We start from the raw sequence: 21,945 nt of genomic DNA, 5'->3' as shown, positions 1-21,945 counted from the left end.
GTCAGGATGATTGGCGTAATCTATACCAGTCAAGATGATTGGCATAATCTATACCAGTCAGGATGACTGGCGCAATCTATACTAGTCAGGATGATTGGCGTAATCTATACCAGTCAGGATGACTGGCGCAATCTATACTCGTCAGGATGATTGGCGTAATCTATACCAGTCAGAATGAGGTGTAATCTATACCAGTCAGGATGATTGGCGTAATCTATACCAGTCAAGATGACTGGCATTATCTATACCAGTCAGGACGATTGGTGTAATCCATACCAGTAAGAATGATTGGTGTAATCTATACCAGTCAGGATGATTGTTGTAATATATAAAAGTCAGGATGATTGTTGTACTCTATACCAGTCAGGATGATTGGCATAATCTATACCAGTCAGGATGACTGGTGTAATCTATACCAGTCAGGATAATTGGTGCAATCTATACCAGTCAGGATAATTTGCGTAATCTATACCAGTCAGGATGACTGGCGTAATCTATACTAGTCAGGATGATTGCTGTAATCTATACCAGTCAGGATGATTGGTGTAATCTATACCAGTTAGGATGATTGGTGTAATCTATACCAGTCAGGATGATTGGTGTAATCTATACCAGTCAGGATGATTGGCATAATCTATACCATTCAGGATGATTGGTGTAATCTATACCAGTAAGGATGATTGGCGTAATCTATACCAGTCATGATGATTGGTGTAATCCATACCAATCAGGATGACTGCCGTAATCTATACCAGTCAGGATGATTGGCGTAATCTATACCAGTCAGGATGATTGTTGTAATCTATACCAGTCGTGATGATTGGTGTAATCCATACCAATCAGGATGACTGCTGTAATCTATACCAGTCAGGATGACTGGCGTAATCTATACCAGTCAGGATGATTGTTGTAATCTATACCAGTCAGGATGACTGGTGTAATCTATGCCAGTCAAGATGATGGATATAGTCTATATTCTGCAGATTGAAGTACTCAAATGTTAAACTGACTATTAAAGGTGACTCCATATTAACTTAGAAGGAGGCTCAAATCAACTTTCAGTTCCATAAAATCTGCTCAGTTACACAGTGCAGAAGGTTAAAAGACCAAAGTGCTGCAAAATGCCATCAGTCTCTGAATTACAGATGATTAACTTGATTAAAGAGACAATAAGTGGAAATATAACTGAAAATGACCTTATTTCCAAATGTTTCAAAGTGCTTCACATTTTGAAAAAGGTCAACAGCTAACTCATTCACTCTAATGGAGCTCAGGATGTTTGCACTGTAACTTCCAATGAGCGGAACCTAAGCCATTTGACAGAATCAAGTTATGTCCTCACATTTCAAACAAATGTTCATATCCCTGGAACCATAGGGGTTATGAAAGAAGTATAAATGGCAAACCTATCAGCACAAACTATTCTTATGGTGGTAGTATTCCTTGGATTGCTGGTCTTAAACTTAATTTTATAAGTCACAGTAAATACAGTAACTATTACATTTGTAATATTTTGTGAACAACTTACAATATCACAGCAACCACTCAAGTTACACACATGTCAGCAGCATTTTATTCATCTAGCCAAGAACTTTCATACGAGGCTAAGAGTTCTGTCTGTGTTACCTGGTTGTTGAGATATTTAGAAAAATGTGAAAATTATATCTTTATAAATTAATATCATACAAACAGCAGTTAACATCTCTTTACCTGCACTATACAGAGGTCAAATATCAATGTAGTTGAGTTTGCCATTGCGTAAACTTGAAGATGAAATCTTTTAAAACCTTGTAAAGAGCATGGTTTTGGAATTATTGATGCAAATATAAACAAGCAATATTTGTCACCTAGACGTGTTAGTAGGAGTTAACTGCAGATGTACCTGGAGGCATCACTTGGATGTAATGAGTTAAAATGAAGAACTGGTCGGAAAGACTGCTAAATATAAACATTTTGATTAAGAAAGAGTTGCACATTTCTCTGTGTTAAAGGTAACAACTATGACACAAAGATTCAGGACATTTGCTCAGAAATGCTAATACAAATACTTTTACATGCTGCCTCTTTTAAGAAAATGTGGAAACAAATTGGTAGAAATGGGATGACGGTCAGCACAGTGACTGGCGGCAGATTTTTTGGTCATGTCCCAGTTTACAAGTATTTACGAATGAATTACAACAAATGGTCAATATGGTTTTAGTGGGACATGTATAAGGGACTGTGTTTCTTAGATCCAAAGGAAAACTAGAAACTTAATAAGCATACACAATATCTTCTTTTTAACATTATTTTTTACTTAAAAAAAAAACAAAAAAAAAACAATAAGACACTACTGGAAAGCCAAAGAAATACTGCCATGAGACAAAAGTGTGGAAATAGAAAAGTTGTTGGCCCCCATCTCCTCCTCCTTTTTTTTCTGTAGTAGTTCTTCCTTGGAAATTGTATTATGCTATTTCCGATATTCCTTTGGAAAATAAAAAAATACACATAATATCATTATATGGAAATGAGTTTAACCAAAGAAAACATAATAATGTTCAGAAGGCTAAGTATAAGGGTGAAAAATGCTTTCTCCTTTACAAGGAAGATGAAACAATGAACAAGCAAAATATGTCTTCTTTTAAATTTTGTCTATCATGTTGTGCTTGTTAAACAGTTGCTTTGGGTTTGTGTGGTTGTATGCAATATAAATTTGAACTGTTAATTCTTTTAAGGCTGATTAATGTAAAAGCATATTTCCTCATTAAACAAAGACCACTATCCAGCTAAGAATGTTTCATCAAGTGCTAAATCAGTAGTGGCATGTGGTCACTCATCAGCCAAGAAACTCAAGAATGTACAACACACTTCAGTGCTGATGGTATTTTCTTTGCTTCTTTTGCAGAAATTTGGTCATTCCAACACATGGCCACACTTTTCTGACTGAATTAGAAACAAATGTGTAAACAGATTTTTTCAGTATGTGCCATAAGATGCACACATTTCACATCCCAGCATGCTTTACTGCAAAGGCTCACCCAGATTCTGCTACAGTTTGCTGTGAGGTAAAGATTAGTTTGCTTTTAATTTTGTTGTGTTTTGTATTACTTTGTTGCCTTTTTCTATTTTGTATACTGTGATTTGTTTTCTTTACACTGTTTTACTTGTATTCTGCTTTTAACTGCATACTAAAACTTGAAAAGAGACCACAGCTCTGTTTCTTGTGAGTCAAATAGAATTTTTCTCACCCTCCCAAGTGGTTACTGTTGTGTTCTTAAACACCACTGTCTTTCTAGTTGCCTGCCCCTTATGTTAATTTGACCATATATCTAATTTCCTCTCTGCTTTCACTGGCTGGTGTGAGTAACCAGAAAATTATCATTTTGTGGAATCACTCCCCTTTAACTATTTAAATTTATTGGCCATCTTACTGAATTCCATAGTACCAGAATACAAAAGTGATCACCCCCTTTCAATCTATCTTGCTGTTTTAAAAATAGTGACTCTCCACTAAAACTTAACTTTTAGAAAGATAAAACTTAACTTACCTACTTTCACATCTAACTCCTCTAGTGCACACTGCGGTGATTAGGATAAACCATTTTTTTCATCTTACCTTTAAGCATCTATTGCAAGACCACCAGTTATTGTAGAGTCCACATTCTGCCTCTCAGTTGTCATCTTGGAATTAGTGCTTCTGTTTTCTTCTGGAGAGAGAAGGAGTGCAGTTACATTATTTCCTGGAGACTGCTGATCACCAGAAAGCTTAATAACTGCTGTATAGGTGACAGCTGTGCTTATATTTTGATCCTGGTGAGAGTAGGAGCAAAGTGCAGAGATTCCTGACTCTTTCTGTTTGGAGAGTGAGTGGCTGTGCTTAACATACCTGATTGGTCTGGTTGCTATTCGAGGTATCTACCAGAAAAAGGCTACAGGCCTGCAGATCCTTGCATCACCTCGGACAAGACTGTGGATCACCAAACAGGCCATGGCCTGCTTCTCTTCTTGGGATTGGTGCTAAAACTAGCTAGTTTTAGCTAGAACTAGCCAGTATTTTAGTTTCAGCACTCAAAACTGTTTCCTTGTGCTCAGCACTTTCTCAGAACTCATTGTAAGCATTAAATAAACTACAAATTACTACAACACTTGACTTTCCTCACTTGTCAAGAGGAAAACAGTTCTTCGTACTTAAATTAATAAGAACCTATCCAGGCATGCCCACGGGTCAGCTCCCGGTGTTTTTTCCTGTCCACCTGATGAATCTTGGCATCTTGAGGCAATGTAGCAATTGCCTCATGTACATTGACAACCCTCTCCTCCTACCACCCAACACTACAAACTGTGAGAGATGCACTTTGATAGAGATTGTATAAATTAAAATGCTTTCACCAAAATTATACTATGGGTGCAGTAAAAGAAAATACGGCTTTGCAAGAACAGTTAATTTCTTGTAAATGTTCAGCTTAGATATTAATAACATACAGCTGTGGGCTTACTGTAAAAGACATCCTGTTATAGAAAAAAGGAAGTTGACTCTCTGTGAGCTTTCAGATGCAGAAATAAATGAAGTAAAATGCAGACACTTCAAGTGACGCAAAGGTGACATGGTTGTGAAGTCGTCAGATACAGTAAGGAAGAAAATAACCGAGGAAGGACATATTTTGTCATTTCAACAGAAACTGTCCAGGCTAGAAATAACCATGGACTTTTTCAAGATGCAAACAGAAACCAGAAGAACAAGTCACAAGGACATTAAAAATAACATTGGTTGACATTTAAAAGAGTATAGAAACTGGACAATATTCTTCACTCTTTAGTGACGTTTTTGGATTGAGTGTTCATCGGTCTTTACTTTGTGTCCAGCCATGTTATAACAGAATTGAAATAACTCTGACAGTATTAACTGTTTGGCAAGAATTTGTACTAATACAAATAAATATTAATGGATACAGTAAGTAGTACGGTGTCAGCCTAGCTCTTTGCTAATAATATTTTATAATGGCGAGTCAAGCCCACTGGCTGTGAGCCTAGTCCACTGGCCACAACCTTTTTTTATCCGTTACCAACAGTTAATTTTTCATAAAGGCCTTAAATTTTTCATGAGTTCAACAGATTGAAAGTTCCAGTGCATCAACAGATCAACAGTTCCAGTACTTCGTTGGTGGATACAGAGTCACGCCGTAGAAGCTGTCCTGCGACGTTCCACCATCAATCTGACTGTTAAAGGACTCTGTGTCTTCTAAGTGACTTCAGCCTGATCACCTGTTTGTCATCTATGCAAAATATGGTAAATTCTTCAGTTATAACATGGATGCCAGTACAGACAGTTAACTTTACAATGCCCGCATATTGTAGATATACATTTACATGGTTTAAACCTTCTGTGTCAGACATGAAATTTAAATCTCAAATGTTTATTGTTCAAAATTTAGATAACAGTTGTATTTGTAAATGCATAAATGCCTATAATCCATGCGCAAAATGTAAAGACTGTTTTTTATGTACAATAACTTTCCAAACTTATGTCGATCTTGTCACAAGAGTCTAGTATGTAAGCCATGCCATAAGATATATCCTATTCTGATAAACAATCTGTTTGATTCTAGCATTGTTAGTTCTTAACATATACAACAGTTAAATGTACCTTCTGCAGTCACCTAAGTCTCATACAGTACAAATGTATGCAATTATTGTCAGTAATGTAATAGACTACATAAAAATGTTATTTATAGTAAATATTGCAAATGCACAAGAAAGAAGAAAGTTCTAACATAGTAGAGTGTGCTATTTCCCTAGAGACAGTAGTAAGGGACAATAATGCCATTCAGAGAAACAGACTCAGCATAGCATTCAGACTTTACATAATGACATTTCTGGTTTAACATAACAATCAGATAGAGCCCAACAATATTTACTAAGGGCACAAACTACAGAGGTTAATCTGAAAAGACAGTTACAAAAAGCCCAGCAAGGTTTACAAGGGGTACAAAATACACCAATTGACATTGGGCAGGGTTCAGCAGAAATGACAGTTATTTCTCCTGCTGATATATATCAGTAGTCTTGCTTACTGCAGACTCTGCCTCAATGGCAAGACAAAAAAGGAATTTTGTTTCAATATGTTGGCATTTAAACAATGGTTGACATACATTGTGTGGTATATTTCAAATGATGCTTTATTTAAATGTTTTTTTTTTTTTTTTTTTTTTAGAGAAAGCATACGACAGGGTGCCTAGAGAGGAGTTGTGGTACTGTATGAGGAAGTCGGGAGTGTCAGAGAAGTATGTAAGAGTGGTACAGGATATGTACGAGGGTAGTGTGACATTGGTGAGGACTGCGGTGGGAGTGACAAATACGTTTAAGGTGGAGGTGGGATTATATCAAGGATCAGGTCTGAGCCATTTCTTATTTGCAGTGGTGATGGACAGGTTGACAGATGAGATCAGACAAGAGGCCCCGTGGACTATGATGTTTGCAGATGACATTGTGATATGTAGTGAGAGTAGGGACCAGGTTGAGGAGACCCTGGAGAGGTGGAGATATGCCTTAGAGAGGAGAGGAATGAAGGTCAGCAGGGCTAAGACAGAATATATGTGTGTCTAAACGAGAGGGAGGGTAGATAGATGGTGATGATGCAGGGAGCAGAGTTGGTAAAGGTGGATGAGTTTAAGTACTTGGGATTAACAGTTTAGAGTAATGGTGAGTGTGGAAGAGAGGTGAAGAAGAGAGTACAGGCACAGTGGAATGGGTGGAGAAGAGTGTCAGGAGTGATTTGTGACAGATGGGTACCAGTAAGAGTGAAAGGGAAGGTCTACAAGAGGGTAGTGAGACCAGCTATGTTATATGGGTTGGAGACAGTGGCACTGACAAATAGGCAGGAGTCAGACCTGGATGTGGCAGAGTTAAAGATGTTAAAATTTGCACTGGATGTGACTAGGATGGACAGGATTAGGAATTAGTATATTAGAGGGTCAGCCCAGGTTGGGCGGTTTGGAGACAAAGCTAGAGAGGCGAGATTGCATTGGTTTGGACATGTGCTGATGGAATGATGAGTATATTGGGAAAAGGATGCTAAGGATGGAGCTGCATGGTAAGAGGAAAAGAGGAAGGCCTAAGATAAGGTTTATGGATGTGGTGAGAGAGGACATGCAGCCGGTTGGTGTGAAAGAACATGATGCAGAGGACAGGAAGAAATGGAAACAGATGATCCGATGTGGCGACCCCTAATGGGAACAGCCGAAAGAAGAAGATGATTTACACATGCCAGTTTGGGTCAGAAGGGGATTTATCGACAGTGTTAGCAACCCCCTAAAACATGCTCCAGTACGAGAGTTATAAGCATTGATTCCCAAATGATTTACAGGGAAAGTTTAGTATTGTCAAAATCAAAGCACATAAAAAAATATAACACAGAAGAGGCTACAGTAAATGCTTTGTCAGATGTCAAAGCAAAGCAAGCAGCTAAAACAGGTGAGTTTCTAGACTCACATCAGTGTTTTAAACACACACACAATGTACTGCCAGTTTCCACCAATTAAAAAATTTAAAAAACTATCTAAAAATAATCAGACAAACAGTCTAAATAACATGACAAAGAAAAAACACAGTAAAGTTTTGGTCAGGCAAAATGGTATGTTCAAGCAATTCCGTCAGACAGTTAATGACATTCTGCAAAATGCAGATGCAGCTTTAAAATCAGTTTCTGCCAAACAGATAGATACATACTCAGAGATTACATATCTCAAATTCCACCTGGAGTAAGACAAAGCCAGAGTGCTAGACAGTTTAAAAGAAGTATGCAGTATTGCAGATGCACATAGAAAATGTACAAAAACAGCTTGTAGACTAGTGGTGAAAGGAAGGGGATGTAATACATGGACTAATGAAAAAAAAAAACAAACACAGGGGGAACACGAGCAGCTTCTGCTCCACCAGGGTTACAAACAGATACACAACAAAGTTCAGAAAAACAGGTGGTATGTTTTACTTGTAAGAAAATAGGCCTCATTAAACAGGATTGTCCATATTACAAAAGATGAAAGGAAAGTCAAATACAAAAGGGTATCTATGCAGATAATAGTGCTTCTTCAAAACCCAAAAATAGGGAAAAAAATCAAGGTAAAGAAAATACATTAAGGGACAATCAGTCACAGGAACAAACACAGAGGGATACAGAAAAAATAAAGTAATCTCACACACGGTGCAAGTCAGGAATTAAAACGTGAAATTGAAAGTACACATTAGACAGGAAAGACACTAACAGTCAACAGGGAACAGAACATGCAGTCTATGTAATCAGAGACATACCCAGAAAAACAGATCGGAATCAATATGATTCTAATTAGGGATGTGCCCCCCCCCCCACCCAAGTATCCTTTCTCACAAATTTTAAACGTGGAAAGGACGGACGCCCATTAGTGGATGTATGGGTGGAGGGGACACTATAAAAAAAGTCCTACTTGATACAGGGGCAGCAGTCTCAGTCACTAACAAACAGTTACCTGTAAATCAGTTCAAAAAATCTTACATTCAAGGCTTTGAAGACAGCACTTGCAGGGCCATAAGAAGTAAGCCAGTTAAAATATGCTTCACAGAAAATGGATCTTCAATACAGGGTACATTTCTTATGAATTCCAGTTGTGAAACAACAATCCTTGGGGTTGATGTTCTTGGCAAACTGGGAATAGTAACTGATTTCAATAACAAGATTTTATGGTCAGCCACAACGGAAGACAGTTGGGGTACAGCTCAGCAATTTCCTTGCTTTGTAATTGACGTAAGTAACTACAAAAAAGACATTACCAAGAGACATTCACAACTGCAGGATAAATAGGAGCAAATCAAATCACAATTTCAGCCCTTATGGGCTACATCAAAAACAGATTGTGGTAAGTTAGCAGTACCAGTGAGTGTAAAGTAATCCTTCGGATTACATTCCTCCTTTTCAGAAGCAATATCCAATCCCCAAAGACGCAGGAGAGGATATTAAGAGGCGTATGGAACAATGGGAACAGGTAAATCTCAATCTCAAAATGCACGCACTCGAGGCCCTTCTCAGTATGGAGAACATTGATGTCTGTGCTGTGACAGAAACCTGGTTCAAGGCTCCTGAGAGCACCCCAGCACTATCAGGTTTTACCTCATATCATGCGTTCCGGCCCCAAAATTCGGACAATACCAAGAAAGGAGGGGGGGTGTCCATATTCATCAAGGACACCCACACCTCAAGACTGGTGGCAACGCACGATGCATCGGAGACCATCCAGGTGCAATTAACCATAGGCAAGACTGCTCTGCAATTTGTAGCATGTTACAGGCCACCCTCGCAAACCCAGGAACCTCACATGGCTTTCCTGAAAACACTGGAGGGGATAAATGTATCTCCGAACACCATTATACTAGGTGACTTTAATTACCCAAATGTAGACTGGGAACACTACTCAAGCCCAAACACTCTGGCCCAAAAGTTCCTGGAATTCATAAACTCAAATGCCATGGAACAACTAGTCACCATCCCCACAAGAGGAGACAACATACTTGATCTCATCATCACGAACATGGGAGCACAATGTTCAACACCTGAAGTATACCCCTCACTGGTGAGATCAGATCACAAGCTAATCTTGCTGGAGGTCCTCATCCCACCCCCACCTGAAACAAAAAACCACAGTAAAGAACTTCTCAAAGCTGACTTCACACTTCTAAAGACTAGTGTGGTCTCCTTTAAGGCCCCGAGCCTGCGGTAAACACTCACGCAAGCCGCTGAATCACTTACAAATGCCTTCTACCAGCACCTGCAGGACTGCATGGATCAGGCAATCCCAAACAAAACAAAGACTCTTTGTACCAAAGGCAGGCGTCCAGTCTGGTGGACCCCAGCCATAAACAAACTCTACAACAAAAGGAGGAAGCTACTACAAGATAGAGCTAAATCCTTAAGAGGTAAGACACCTTTGATCATTATAAGTAAAAAGCTAAGAGCTCTCATAAAATCATCCAAAGCAAATTTTGAGAAAAAAATAGCTAAGGACTCAAAAGACAATCATAAGGCCTTCTTTAGCTATGTTAGAAACCTGGGAGGAAGCTCCCAGATATGCTCAGAATTAGTTCAAAACGATGTGAAGATTACTGATCCTACAGACATTGCCAACATACTGGCTGACAGGTTCAGTGCAAACTTCACCCCACCCTCCCCCCAAAAGGAGATATATCTATACCAAATGATAGTAGCCCCCCAAACATCTCTAGTGCCCAGGTGAAAACTGCTCTCTCCAAGGCAAAAAACACTGCATCCATGGGACCTGATGGTGTCCCCGGATGTGTACTCCACGAACTCAACGAGGAATTAAACCCACAGTTAGGACAGCTGTTTAATCTCAGTCTCACCTCTGGATACGTACCCAGGGAGTGGCGCACAGCGACTGTGGTCCCACTTCACAAAGGCAGTGCCTCCACCGACCCTGGAAATTACCGTCCCATTAGCTTGACAAGCCTTATCTGCAAAGCCATGGAAAGGATCATAATGGATCTCATAAATAAAGACATAGGAATTTGCAGACTCTGGATCAAACCCAGTTTGGCTTTGTCAAAGGCAGATCATGCCTTCTAAACTTGGTTGACTTCTTTGAAACGGTCACCAAGGCCATTGATGAGGGTAAGGCAGTCCATACAGCCTACCTGGACCTAGCAAAGGTCTTCGATACAATACCCCACTCGGGTATCATTGAAAAACTCATCAGCCTAAAGGTAAACCCATACGTCACAAGATGGGTTGCAAACTGGCTGAGTGACAGAACCCACAGGGTCAGAGTTGCTGGCGCCATGTCAGACTCAATGCCTGTCACAAGTGGTGTCCCACAGGGCTCAGTCCTGGGCCCACTCTTGTTCGGCATCTACTTCTCCGAAGTACAAGCAAACACAGGAGGGTTATGGCTGACCAAGTTTGCAGATGACTGCAAACTGGGCGCCATAGTCGAAAACACATCTGACACAGATATCCTTTAGAAGGGCCTCACAGAAATGGATAACTGGTGCCAGAGACATGGCTTAAAGTTAAATGCCAAAAAATGCATAGTCATACCCTTCGGGAAAATCAAGGTTACCCCTAGCTACCATATAAGAGGCAATCCACTGAGCACAGAAGAAGTTATCAGGGACCTGGGGACCCAGGTTGACAGTAACCTTTCATTCGACACTCATGTTGCTAAAATAGTTAGGAAGACCTTCTACATTGCCCACCTGATCATGAAGGGATTCACATCTAGATCAAGGGAGGTCATAGTCTCCCTGTACTCATCACTCATCAGACCAATGATTGAGTACAATGCCCCATTTGGAATGTATCTGACCCGACACTTGCAGCAGCTGGAGAGGCCCCAAAAGTTCCTCACCAAAAGGATAAAAGGTCTCAAAGATATGTCTTATGCTGCCCGGCTGAAAGAACTCCAGCTCTATTCAGTCGCCATCCGCCTGCTCAGAGGTGACCTGTGCCTGACATACAAGGCCATGTCAAACCCAGATTTGATGAACATGCTTCACCTCAAAAAATCGAAATCTCTTAGAGCCACAAGGGCAGGAGACCTAAACCTAGACACAGCTATTAATAGGACTTGCTGGAGGGATAGATTCATCACCCAAAGACTCCCTATGCTGTGGAACAAAATCCCAGTATATGTGAGGCAGAGCACCTCGCTGGCTTTGTTCAAGAGGAATCTTGACCAATGGATGGGAGATCGCAGATATACCCCAGGGATTACCTCAGTGTCTCTGCTCAACAGAGGCACTGCAAAATAATGGGCATAGTTTCTCCAAACTAAAGGGGTGGCGTAAGCCACAAAACTATGGGCTAGGCTTGTAAATGCCCTCGGGCAGACAGCCTAGTATAAACCTATGAACCTATGAACCTAAATCATAGATAGAAAAAAGAACATATGCAAATAACCTGCAAACATCAGGGTACACAGAAAAAGGAGGTAAGCAATAAACAGAAGGAAGGACAAACCCCTTGCCTTACTGAAAAGGGTAATTACAAACACTAACAGTATAATAAAAATGGTAAAATATGACCAGTAGAATATGGGGATAATCCTCCCTATAACCCAGATCATTGCAGGCAACAGGCATTAAAGCAATAAATTAACAGAACACAAGTTATCAGTTGGCAGCAAAGTACAGTGATCTTTTAAAGCAATGGAAGATAATGTTACTATACAAAACTCAATGTTAATTAATTAATTAATTAATTAAACAAAGGAGATAGGAAAAGACAAAAGAATAAATATTACTTTACAGTTCATCGGTCTTTACTTTGAGTCTAGCCATGTTATAATAGAATTGAAGTAACTCTGACAGTATTAACTGTTTGGCAAGAATTTGTACTAATACAAATATATATTAACGGATACAGTAGTACGGTGTCTGTCAGCCTAGCTCTCTGCTAATAATATTTTACACACTTATATAGCTCTCTCCAGCCAAGACTGAACTAGACAGTCAAGGGCAGAAGGTTAGCACCTGCACCACACCACACTCAACACACAGTCCTTCAAAATCCACGCTACCAAATCCCACACATTGAAACAAAAAGTACACACCCGCATTCACGGAGGCTCTCAATAGAAATCTGCCCAAGCAACAGAGACCTCCCAAGCTGAAACACAGACAACCCCCCCCCCAACACTACCCAAATAACACATAGCCCACAATGTCAGTGTGCCACTCAACCTCAGCCCATAAGGCAAAACAACATACCCAACACACTAGTCATAGGCGACTCTATAGTCAGGCACACTGATGTCCCACTTACCAGACTAAACAAGGAGAAAGTTACTGTCAGCTGCCTGTCGGGTGCCAGGATCCACCACATAATGCATGTACTCAGGTCACTCCACAACAAGTACAAATACGACTCTGTCATTGTTCATGTTGGTGTGAATAACCTGAGATGTACCTCCCTGAGCTACATGAAAAGAGACATGGAGCCCAGACAGTTATGACCCTAGCCCTGAGCAGCATCCTGCCATCACCGAGAATGATACCACAGTACAAGGACAAAATGATTGACTTCAACATTTGGCTAAGATTCTGGTGTCATTCTTAGGGGATCCAGTATCTGTCTGCCTGGGACAATATGGTCGACAGACCACGATGCTTTGCCAGAGATGGCCTGCACCTATTGCTCCTGGGATTCCAGATACTGGCTAAGGCTCTTGCCACCCCTATAGTGCTTTTTTTAGGTAAAGTTCAAATGCTAAATTCACCACCATAATAGGTACAAGCAAGCAAACTCTGAGGGTAATGCTACTCAATGCTAGAAATCTAAACCTCAAAATGCACTCACTCATGGCACTCCTTACAATAGAGAACATCGACATTTGTGCAGTGACAGAGACCTGGTTCAAGGCTCTAGAGAGCACCCCTGCATTACCAGGCTATACTTCATACCACACCTTTCTATCACCTAACCTGGACTGAAACACTAAAGGCGGTGGCGTATCCATATTCATTATGGATATCCACACCTCAAGGCTAGTTGCTCAACATAATGCATCCAAAATTATCCAAGTGCAACTAACACTGGGCAAGACCGCAATCCAGGTTGTGGCTTGTTCGCAGATCCCCCACCATGCCCCAGGATTCCCGCTCTTCATTTCTTAAGAAACTGGAAAATATTAAGGTACAACCCAATACCTTAATTATGGGCAATTTCAACTACCCCACCATCAACTGGTAAAACTACTCATGTACCAACTCATTCGCTCAATGTTTTCTGGAATTTATAAATTCCAACGCCTTGGATCAGATTGTCCACACCCCCACCAGGGGCAGCAATATCCTGGACCTGGGGTCATTACCAATATGGGTAACTGGTGTTCCACACCAGAGGTCAACTCCTCGCTGGTCAGATCTGACCACAAGCTAATCACCCTAGACATCCATATCCCACCCCTACCCCCCATTAAGGAAACCACCATCAAAAACTACTCCAAACCCAACTTCATGCTTCTTCAGATAGAAGTGGCAAACTTCACGACACCCATGCAGACAGAAAATAGAGTTACGACTGCTGAATCTTACACAAATGCACTGTAGAAGCACATACATGCCATCCACAACAGAACCAAGACACTATCCTCCAAAAAAAGGAAGCCAATCTGGTGGTCCTCTGCCATAGACAAACTCTACAACAGAAGGAAGAATCTGTTGCAAAAAAGAGTAAAATCTCAAGATTGGAGGAATTCCCTGGTCAGCCTCAGCAAGAAGCTGAGATCCATCAAAATCCTCCAAAGCCAGTTATGAAAATAAAATCTCCACCGATTCCAAAGAGAACCACAAAGCATTCTACAGCTATGTCAAGAGTTTCACTGGCAACACTCCGATCTGCTCTGGGCTACAGCACAATGGCACTAAATATACAGAACCAACCGATATTGCCAACATCCTGGCAGATAGGTTAAGTGCTAACCTTACCCTCCACTCACCCTCCAAAGGGCCCATCTTAATACTGGAAGAATGCAAAGCCCATGTAATTATGGATGAACAAGTAAAGACCGCACTCTCCAAAGCCAAGAACACAGCATCCATGGGACCAGACAACATCCCAGGCTGCATACTGCACGAACTACAGAACAAACTGGCACCCCACCTAAGTACCATGTTCAATCATAGCCTCACCTCAGGCTATATGCCTACTGAATGGCACACAGTGACAGTTATAACAAACACAAACTAAATAAAATGAAAAACTTGTAAAATCTACTTATCAGCAGGAAGCCAGAACAGCAAGCCACAGCACACACCGATAAGGCAAAAAGTGTTTAATTTTAAAGCGCTTTTCGTCACCACAGTTAAGCAACTTCTTTAGAAAACATATTCAATACAAATTACTGTTGTTTAAAAATAGTAGGTTAAGGTCACATGGTGAACTATATCCCCACCTCCTAAACATTTAAAAAGGTATACCGTTTTTAGTAAAATAATAAAGAGCATTGTTGCTTCTTTTGTAAAATTACTAAAAACTGTTATGACATCACACAATAAGTCTAACAATAATGATATACAGCAGATGTTCTTACTTACATCTCTAGAATAGTGGACACTAAGGTAAATCAATAATTAATTTCCTAAGTTCTAACTTCTAAAATCTAAAATAAACCCAACAACTAGCGTACTAAACTCCTCAGCTTAAGCAAACAAGAAATGTTACATGAATCATTAAGGCCAGGGTAAGCAAATGCATTGAGACGAATCTGCCACAATAATTCATGTTCTTCTAAAATTAAACTGGTAGGGCCCCCTCTCGGGTTGATAGAGAGTTGCTCAATAGCTGTAAACACAAAATTGTGGCCAGCATTATGGTAAACATGTTTAGCTAAAGAGTTTTCCAATTTTTTAGTAGAAACAGCATAATTATGTTCGTATATCCTGTCCCGCAATCTACGCTCGGTCTTACCCACGTAGAAAGCGGGACAGCATACGCATCTTGCTACATACACCACAAATCTGGAATTACAGTTAAGTTTAACTCTAATGTCAAACTTAAAACCATTAATCACTAAATTACTGCCAACTCTCACAAATCTACACATCTTGCAACATCCACAAATGGTCATACCTCTCTTTCTTACTATATCACCTTGGTTGTTATTATCTAAAAGGTTCTTCAAATTATAACCTCTACAATAGACTATCAATGGTGATAAACCCAATTTTTTTGAGAGAAGGATGTCGTTTAATATAAGCTGCCAATTCTTGATTAAAATACGTTTCACACTACCACTGTCAATACAGAAAGTGGTGATGAACCTATTTTTAAAGTTAGATTCTGATATTTCAGGTATCCTAGATGGACCATGAAGGTAACTGGTATTAATAATGGGTGTAGAGGTAAAGGTGATAGATGTGGGGGTAATAATATGACTACTCCCACTTAGAATGGGATTAACCAAGTGAGCATTTCTCTTTTCAGACACCTCTCTGATCAAGCCTTGTATTAAACTAAGTGGATACCCACATTGTATAAACATATTACTCAGTAATACACATTCTAAATGAAAACCTTCATCAAGTGTGGTCATCCTAGCTGCTCTTATCAGTTGTCCTTTGACAATTGACCTCTTTTGATGGAAAGGATGGCAGCTGGAGTAATGGAGAAATTAATTACAATAAGTGTGTTTCCTAAAAATCTTTGAACCAAATTTGTTGTTAGTACTATCCTTAAATAGTTTGACATCTAAGTAGTCAATGGTGTCTGTATGGAAGGTAAATGTAAATACCAAAAAATCGGTGGTAGTGTTCAAAAAAGAAGTAAATACTTTGGCTTGTAGACCATCTCCTTTGAATAATATAAAAATATCATCCAAGAACCTAGTGTAAAAAATGAGTTCCACTCTGTGGACAGATGGATTGAGTACGAAAGTTCTCTCCCAGTATGCCAACACTAAGTTGGCAAAACTGGCCCCACATGGTGAACCCATAGCCACACCTTGTTTTTGTAGATAGAATTCTTGGTCGATTCATAAGGATGATATCTAATAACATCTCTACAAGAGTAATTTCACTAGTAGGAGCATTCTTAGATCTCAATAAGAGGCTGACCCATTCAATGCCTTCAAGGTGCGGAATAGACGTATACAGATCTTTAACGTCACTAGTTAAAAAATTTAAGTTGTTATCAAATTGTAATTTATCCAAGTTTAATTTTAGAAGAACATGAATTATTGTGGCAGATTCGTCTCAATGCATTTGCTTACCCTGGCCTTAATGATTCATGTAATATTTCTTGTTTGCTTAAGCTGAGGAGTTTAGTACGCTAGTTGTTGGGTTTATTTTAGATTTTAGAAGTTAGAACTTAGGAAATTAATTATTGATTTACCTTAGTGTCCACTATTCTAGAGATGTAAGTAAGAACATCTGTTGTATATCATTATTGTTAGACTTATTGTGTGATGTCATAACAATTTTTAGTAATTTTACAAAAGAGGCAACAGTGCTCTTTATTATTTTATTAAAAACGGGTATACCTTTTTAAATGTTTAGGAGGTGGGGATATAGTTCACCATGTGACCCTAACCTACTATTTTTAAACAACAGTAATTTGTACTGAATATGTTTTCTGAAGAAGTTGCTTAACTGTGACGACAAAAAGCGCTTTAAAATTAAACACTTTTTGCTTTATCGGTGTGTGTTGTGGCTTGCTGTTCTGGCTTCCTGCTGATAAGTGGATTTTACACAGTGGCAGTTATCCCACTCCACAAAGGGGGATGCCACCATGGACCCCGGAAACTACTGACCCATTAGCCTGACAAGCCTGGTCTGCAGGGCCATAGAACATATCATCTTGGAGCTTATAAACAAAGACATAGGTAACCTCCAAACCCTGGACCCCACTCAGTTTGGGTTTGTAAAAGGTAGATCATGTCTACTAAACCTGACTTACTTCTTTGAAGCAGCCACTAGAGCCGTAAATGAGGGCAAGGTAGTGCACACAGCCTATCTTGACCTCACCAAGGCTTTCAATACCATCCCCCATTCTGGAATTATAGATAAACTCACTAAACTGGGAATAAATCCCTATGTCACAAGATGGGTGGCCAACTGGTTCACTGACAGACCCCACACAGTAAAAGTAGCTGACGCCAAGCCTGACTTCAGACCAGTGATGAGTGGAATACCACAGGGTTCAGTCCTGGGTCTTCTCCTGTTCGGCATCTACTTCTCTGAAGTGCAGGCCAACACAGAAGGTCTTTGGCTAACAAAGTTTGCAGATGACTGCAAACTGGGAGCCATAACAGAATCACCTAATGATGCAGACATCCTACAAAAGGGCCTCACAGAGACAGAGGCTTGGTGTTAAAGTCATGGCCTCAAGCTCAATGCCAAGAAGTGCACTGACGTCCCCTTTGGGAAAAACTCAGTGTCCATGAACTACCACATATGTGGTAGCTCATTAAACACTTAAAGTGTGATAAGAGACCTCGTGACACAGGTGGACAGTAGTCTCTTCCTTTGATAATCACTGCATCCTTCCTTCCTTCCTTAAATCAGAACCTTATCTAATAAATAGTCATGTCTGACAGACCTTTGAAAGATTTACTTTATTTATATCTAGTGACATCGGTGCTTATTAGAAGTTGTCTTTGTAAATAAATAGTTTTTAAACATGCAGCATCCCGCAGCTATATATTACCACTGTGCAATAATGAAGGCCTCAGAGAAAGAGTCTCCCTCTTACTACCAGAAACAGTTACCTGTGTGAATTAATGAAGGCTTCTCCACCTGTTGTGCTCTCATCACCTGTCAGCATCTTGAATGTTGTTGTCTTTCCCGCTCCATTAACACCCAGCAACCCAAAGCACTCCCCAGGGCGAACACCTGCACACAATCTGTCAACAGCTAGGATTCGCCCCAGTCTGCGGGATTTGTATACCTGGGAAAGGAAACAACAGACAAGCAAAACTTTAAAATGAATTTTACAAAGAAAAGGAATATACCAAATGCATGCATGCATGATGTTTTCTTGTTTGATTTTAAGTTCTCCATGTTGACTAATCCCCTGGAGTTTATATCAATACAGACAATGGAAGTGAAAAATCCAGATGCAGCAGCTATCATTTATACCCCGATACTGTCTCCCTGTTCTTCTCACTTCTTGTTTCTTTTACTTGAGGTACTTTAAGATAATATGATGTTTAAAAGGCGAAGCAGTATCTCAAATAAATTCAGAATACACTCCTCTGCTACCAGTTCTCAACAAATGTATTTAACAATTTTATTTCCCACTGGATACAGAGATAGAAACTAAATTATATAGGTGTAGAGCTCAAACTTGGGAACGGAAAAAAACAAGGTAGCTAACAGATGGGAGAGGATAACAAGTAATGGAAGGCAAGGGGGGGGGGGTATAAGGTGAAAATCTAATGATGAAGATATGCTTCACTGTTCAGTGCCTGAACTACTATTCAGCCTGTACAGAAGTTAGATACTAAGGTCTTTGTCTTTGTTTTGATTTATTTGTTACTTTTTAACCAGATAGGTAGGCTACTAAAGACCATTTTACCCATAAACCAAGAATGACGCAAATAAATACAGATAAATAAAGTAATACATATATTCCATTTAAAATTCAAATTTATTACATCATATACACAGATATATTTATACTAAATGACACCATGATGGGAATTTTGTGATCCAGAAATGCCAATGAAAATTTGGAAAACATGAAAACTCAAGGGGTTAATACTCTACAACTCACAGTTTAAATGCATCCAGAAACTCCACAATTCCCAGAAAAAAACAGTAAAACTATGGAGTTCAAGTATTATTTTAGCACAGCAAACTATCAGCCTAAAGTGTTTCAACTGTGTGTGTGTGTGGGGGGGGCACCATTCTCCAACTGTACTTAGTTCTTTTGGTTCAATGAATTAAGAAATGCCTATAACTTTCTGCTATGCTGCATGTGCTTTTCATTGATTATAATTATCTGAGAATGAAATCTAATTGGCCACTTATAGCTGGGCTGTGTGTCTAATGTGTCTTCCTTTATATAAATATACTGATCAGAACTATCATAGCTAGATTATCATGCTGATAAACAATCTCCACCTGTACATTACTTTTTATACGATGCCCTCATTGTGCTATACAATGTTTCTAGCCACTGAAACATGCACTTTTCATTGCACTACTTTGTATGTGTCAATATGCTGTTTGCCTTTGGCATGTTTCATGGCTAAAAGTCATATATGGACCAGTTCACTTACAAAGGTAAACAAATAAGAAACATAGAGAATGTATGTACACCAGCAGACCATTCGTAGATTATTTTTCAAATGTCACGAGAACTGCTCACACCTTACCTTTGTGAGATTCTCAATTTTCAGCATGTCATTTTCAGCTCCCCCACGAAGCACTCTGTGTCGCTCATTCGCTACATCCACATCATCATCTTCAATTGGTTTGTTGGAAACCGGCACCCTTCTATACAAGGCAGAGACACAAAGAAAAGTATGAACCGTGAACGTTTTCTTCAAAAGTACGTAGCACAACATGGGCATTTTTACAACTGTGCTTTTAACAAACACATTTCACATAAATTTTGGTCTCATCATTTCTTGGGATACAAGTTAATTAAGTCAGAAAAATACAGGCTATAACCAAAGATGGACTAATAACTAGTGAAGTTCTAATGTCAGTAAGTGGTAGCATGCAGGCAATGTGATCATTTTGGCAGGGAAGCTGATGCAATCCTTCTCCCCAAAAAAAGTGGGGCTATTGATTATGTTAAGGAAGTATTAACATTATGAAAGTCTACAGGTAATGACCTCCATGCTTACCTTGAGAAAGTCATTGACATTAAGAGTGCAAAAATAATACTTGTGAGGTGTCCTGCCGCTACTCAAAACTATGTTCTCACAACTGGGTTCACCACAGACATTGATAAATAATCTGTTGTGATAAGGGAGCTACTGTAGCACTGATTCATGACCACGGGCAGGAGAGGTCCCTTTTTAGTGCAGTTCCTATGTCTCCCAGTAAGAAGCGCTATAGTTAATGGTGCAGTAGTGCAAGTTATAACAAAATTATCTTTACACAGGTTCTAGCCTCACAACAGGAAGTGTACTGCAGGTGAAGGTACAATTTGTAAACAATAAGGAGACTTAATTCTACAGCTGTCTTAGCCTCTGCAAGCAGGAAGTACTGCAGGGTGAGGATATAGAACTGCATGCTATAAAGGGGACTCGAATACAGAAGTCTCAGGCCATCTCAATAGGAAGTACAACAGGTGATTGTGCATAGTGTAAGGTATAAGGAAGATCTAATTCTACAGTGGTCCCAGCCCCTCAAATCAAGACACACTGCAGATGAAGGTGCAGGAGTGCACATTCTAAGAGGGACTTAAATCTAAGAAAGCCCCATATGTGCTAGTGAAGGTGCCCAGAGTAAGTTTTAAGAGGACCTAATTCTATAGTGGTCTAGGCCCCTCCCATCAGGAAGTACAGCAAGTGAGGGTGGAAAGTGTCAATTTTAAAGAGACCTAATTCTACAGTGATCCCAGACCCTAATTCTTTAGTAGTCTAAGTAGGAGGTACTGCAATGTATCGTCATCATCTCTTTAGTACCCTCCAAATGCAATGAGTCTTTAAATTCAGTCAAGTCTGCACACTCCAAAAAAGTGCTCTTGGTTTCCCCTCACTCCCAACACATCTCCAACAGTTATTCTGAGCCTGAGGGAAGATCCTTTCCAATCTAGTTGGGGTATAAAAACATCTATGAAGGCATCTCCATGCGGCTATCTTGAACATTCTTGATGTATTTTCATATTTTGAAGCCCTGCATGCATTGATCCTGTGTAATTTATACACCCAACATTTTCTCACAACCAAGTTAGAATTCATCTAACTTTGTAAAATTATCAGGTACAATTCTTTATGCCCTGTACTTTTGTATAGGCCTATCCAGTCTCGGTTTCATCAAACATTTCACCAGGGGCAGCCATTTATCTGATTCATCTCTATCTCTGCCTCTCATAGTCTACACTTTGATACTATTCTCATATATGGAGGATTATCCATACCATGAATTCCAAATAGTTCTTTTGCTTCCTCCTATACTCTTAGTTTTCCTCCCGTAGGTAATTTGTTTCCCCATGCTTCAGTTCCTTGGCTAACTTTCAACAGTTACTTACCGATACTTCTTGTCAACTTTCTATCCATTTATTTGGAAACTCTATTAGCAAAAGCTCTATTTCATACCCTCACTGCCTTTTTTTTGGTATATTATCTGCCACTTAAAAAAAATAATTCCAACATTGTACATATAATCTTTCCTAGTCCCATCATCTGTTTCCAATAAACAATCTCTTGTTTTGCTTAGCAGTCCTTCTTTGCCACATCATCATATTTTTACATTTTGATTTCTATCCCACTACTTGTAAGGTATGTAATAACCTTAACCACATAAATT

General features: G+C 39.6%; 1 protein-coding gene across 1 annotated transcript in view; it reads right to left on the bottom strand.

Moving 5' to 3' along the window:
* Positions 1-21,945, bottom strand: part of ABCA2 (ATP binding cassette subfamily A member 2) — a gene marked incomplete in the record, with an annotated part of 2,505,641 nt that overhangs the window by 248,584 nt on the left and 2,235,112 nt on the right. Inside the window, 2 exon segments of the mRNA XM_044058216.1 lie at positions 18,228-18,406; positions 19,839-19,959. Coding sequence (XP_043914151.1) covers positions 18,228-18,406; positions 19,839-19,959 — 300 coding nt within the window.

The sequence above is a fragment of the Protopterus annectens genome, chromosome 16.part0 (genome assembly GCF_019279795.1).
Source record: "Protopterus annectens isolate FY-2018-M chromosome 16.part0, PAN1.0, whole genome shotgun sequence".
In the NCBI taxonomy this organism is placed as follows: Eukaryota; Metazoa; Chordata; order Ceratodontiformes; family Protopteridae; genus Protopterus; species Protopterus annectens.
This window is presented reverse-complemented; position numbering and strand designations above follow the sequence as displayed.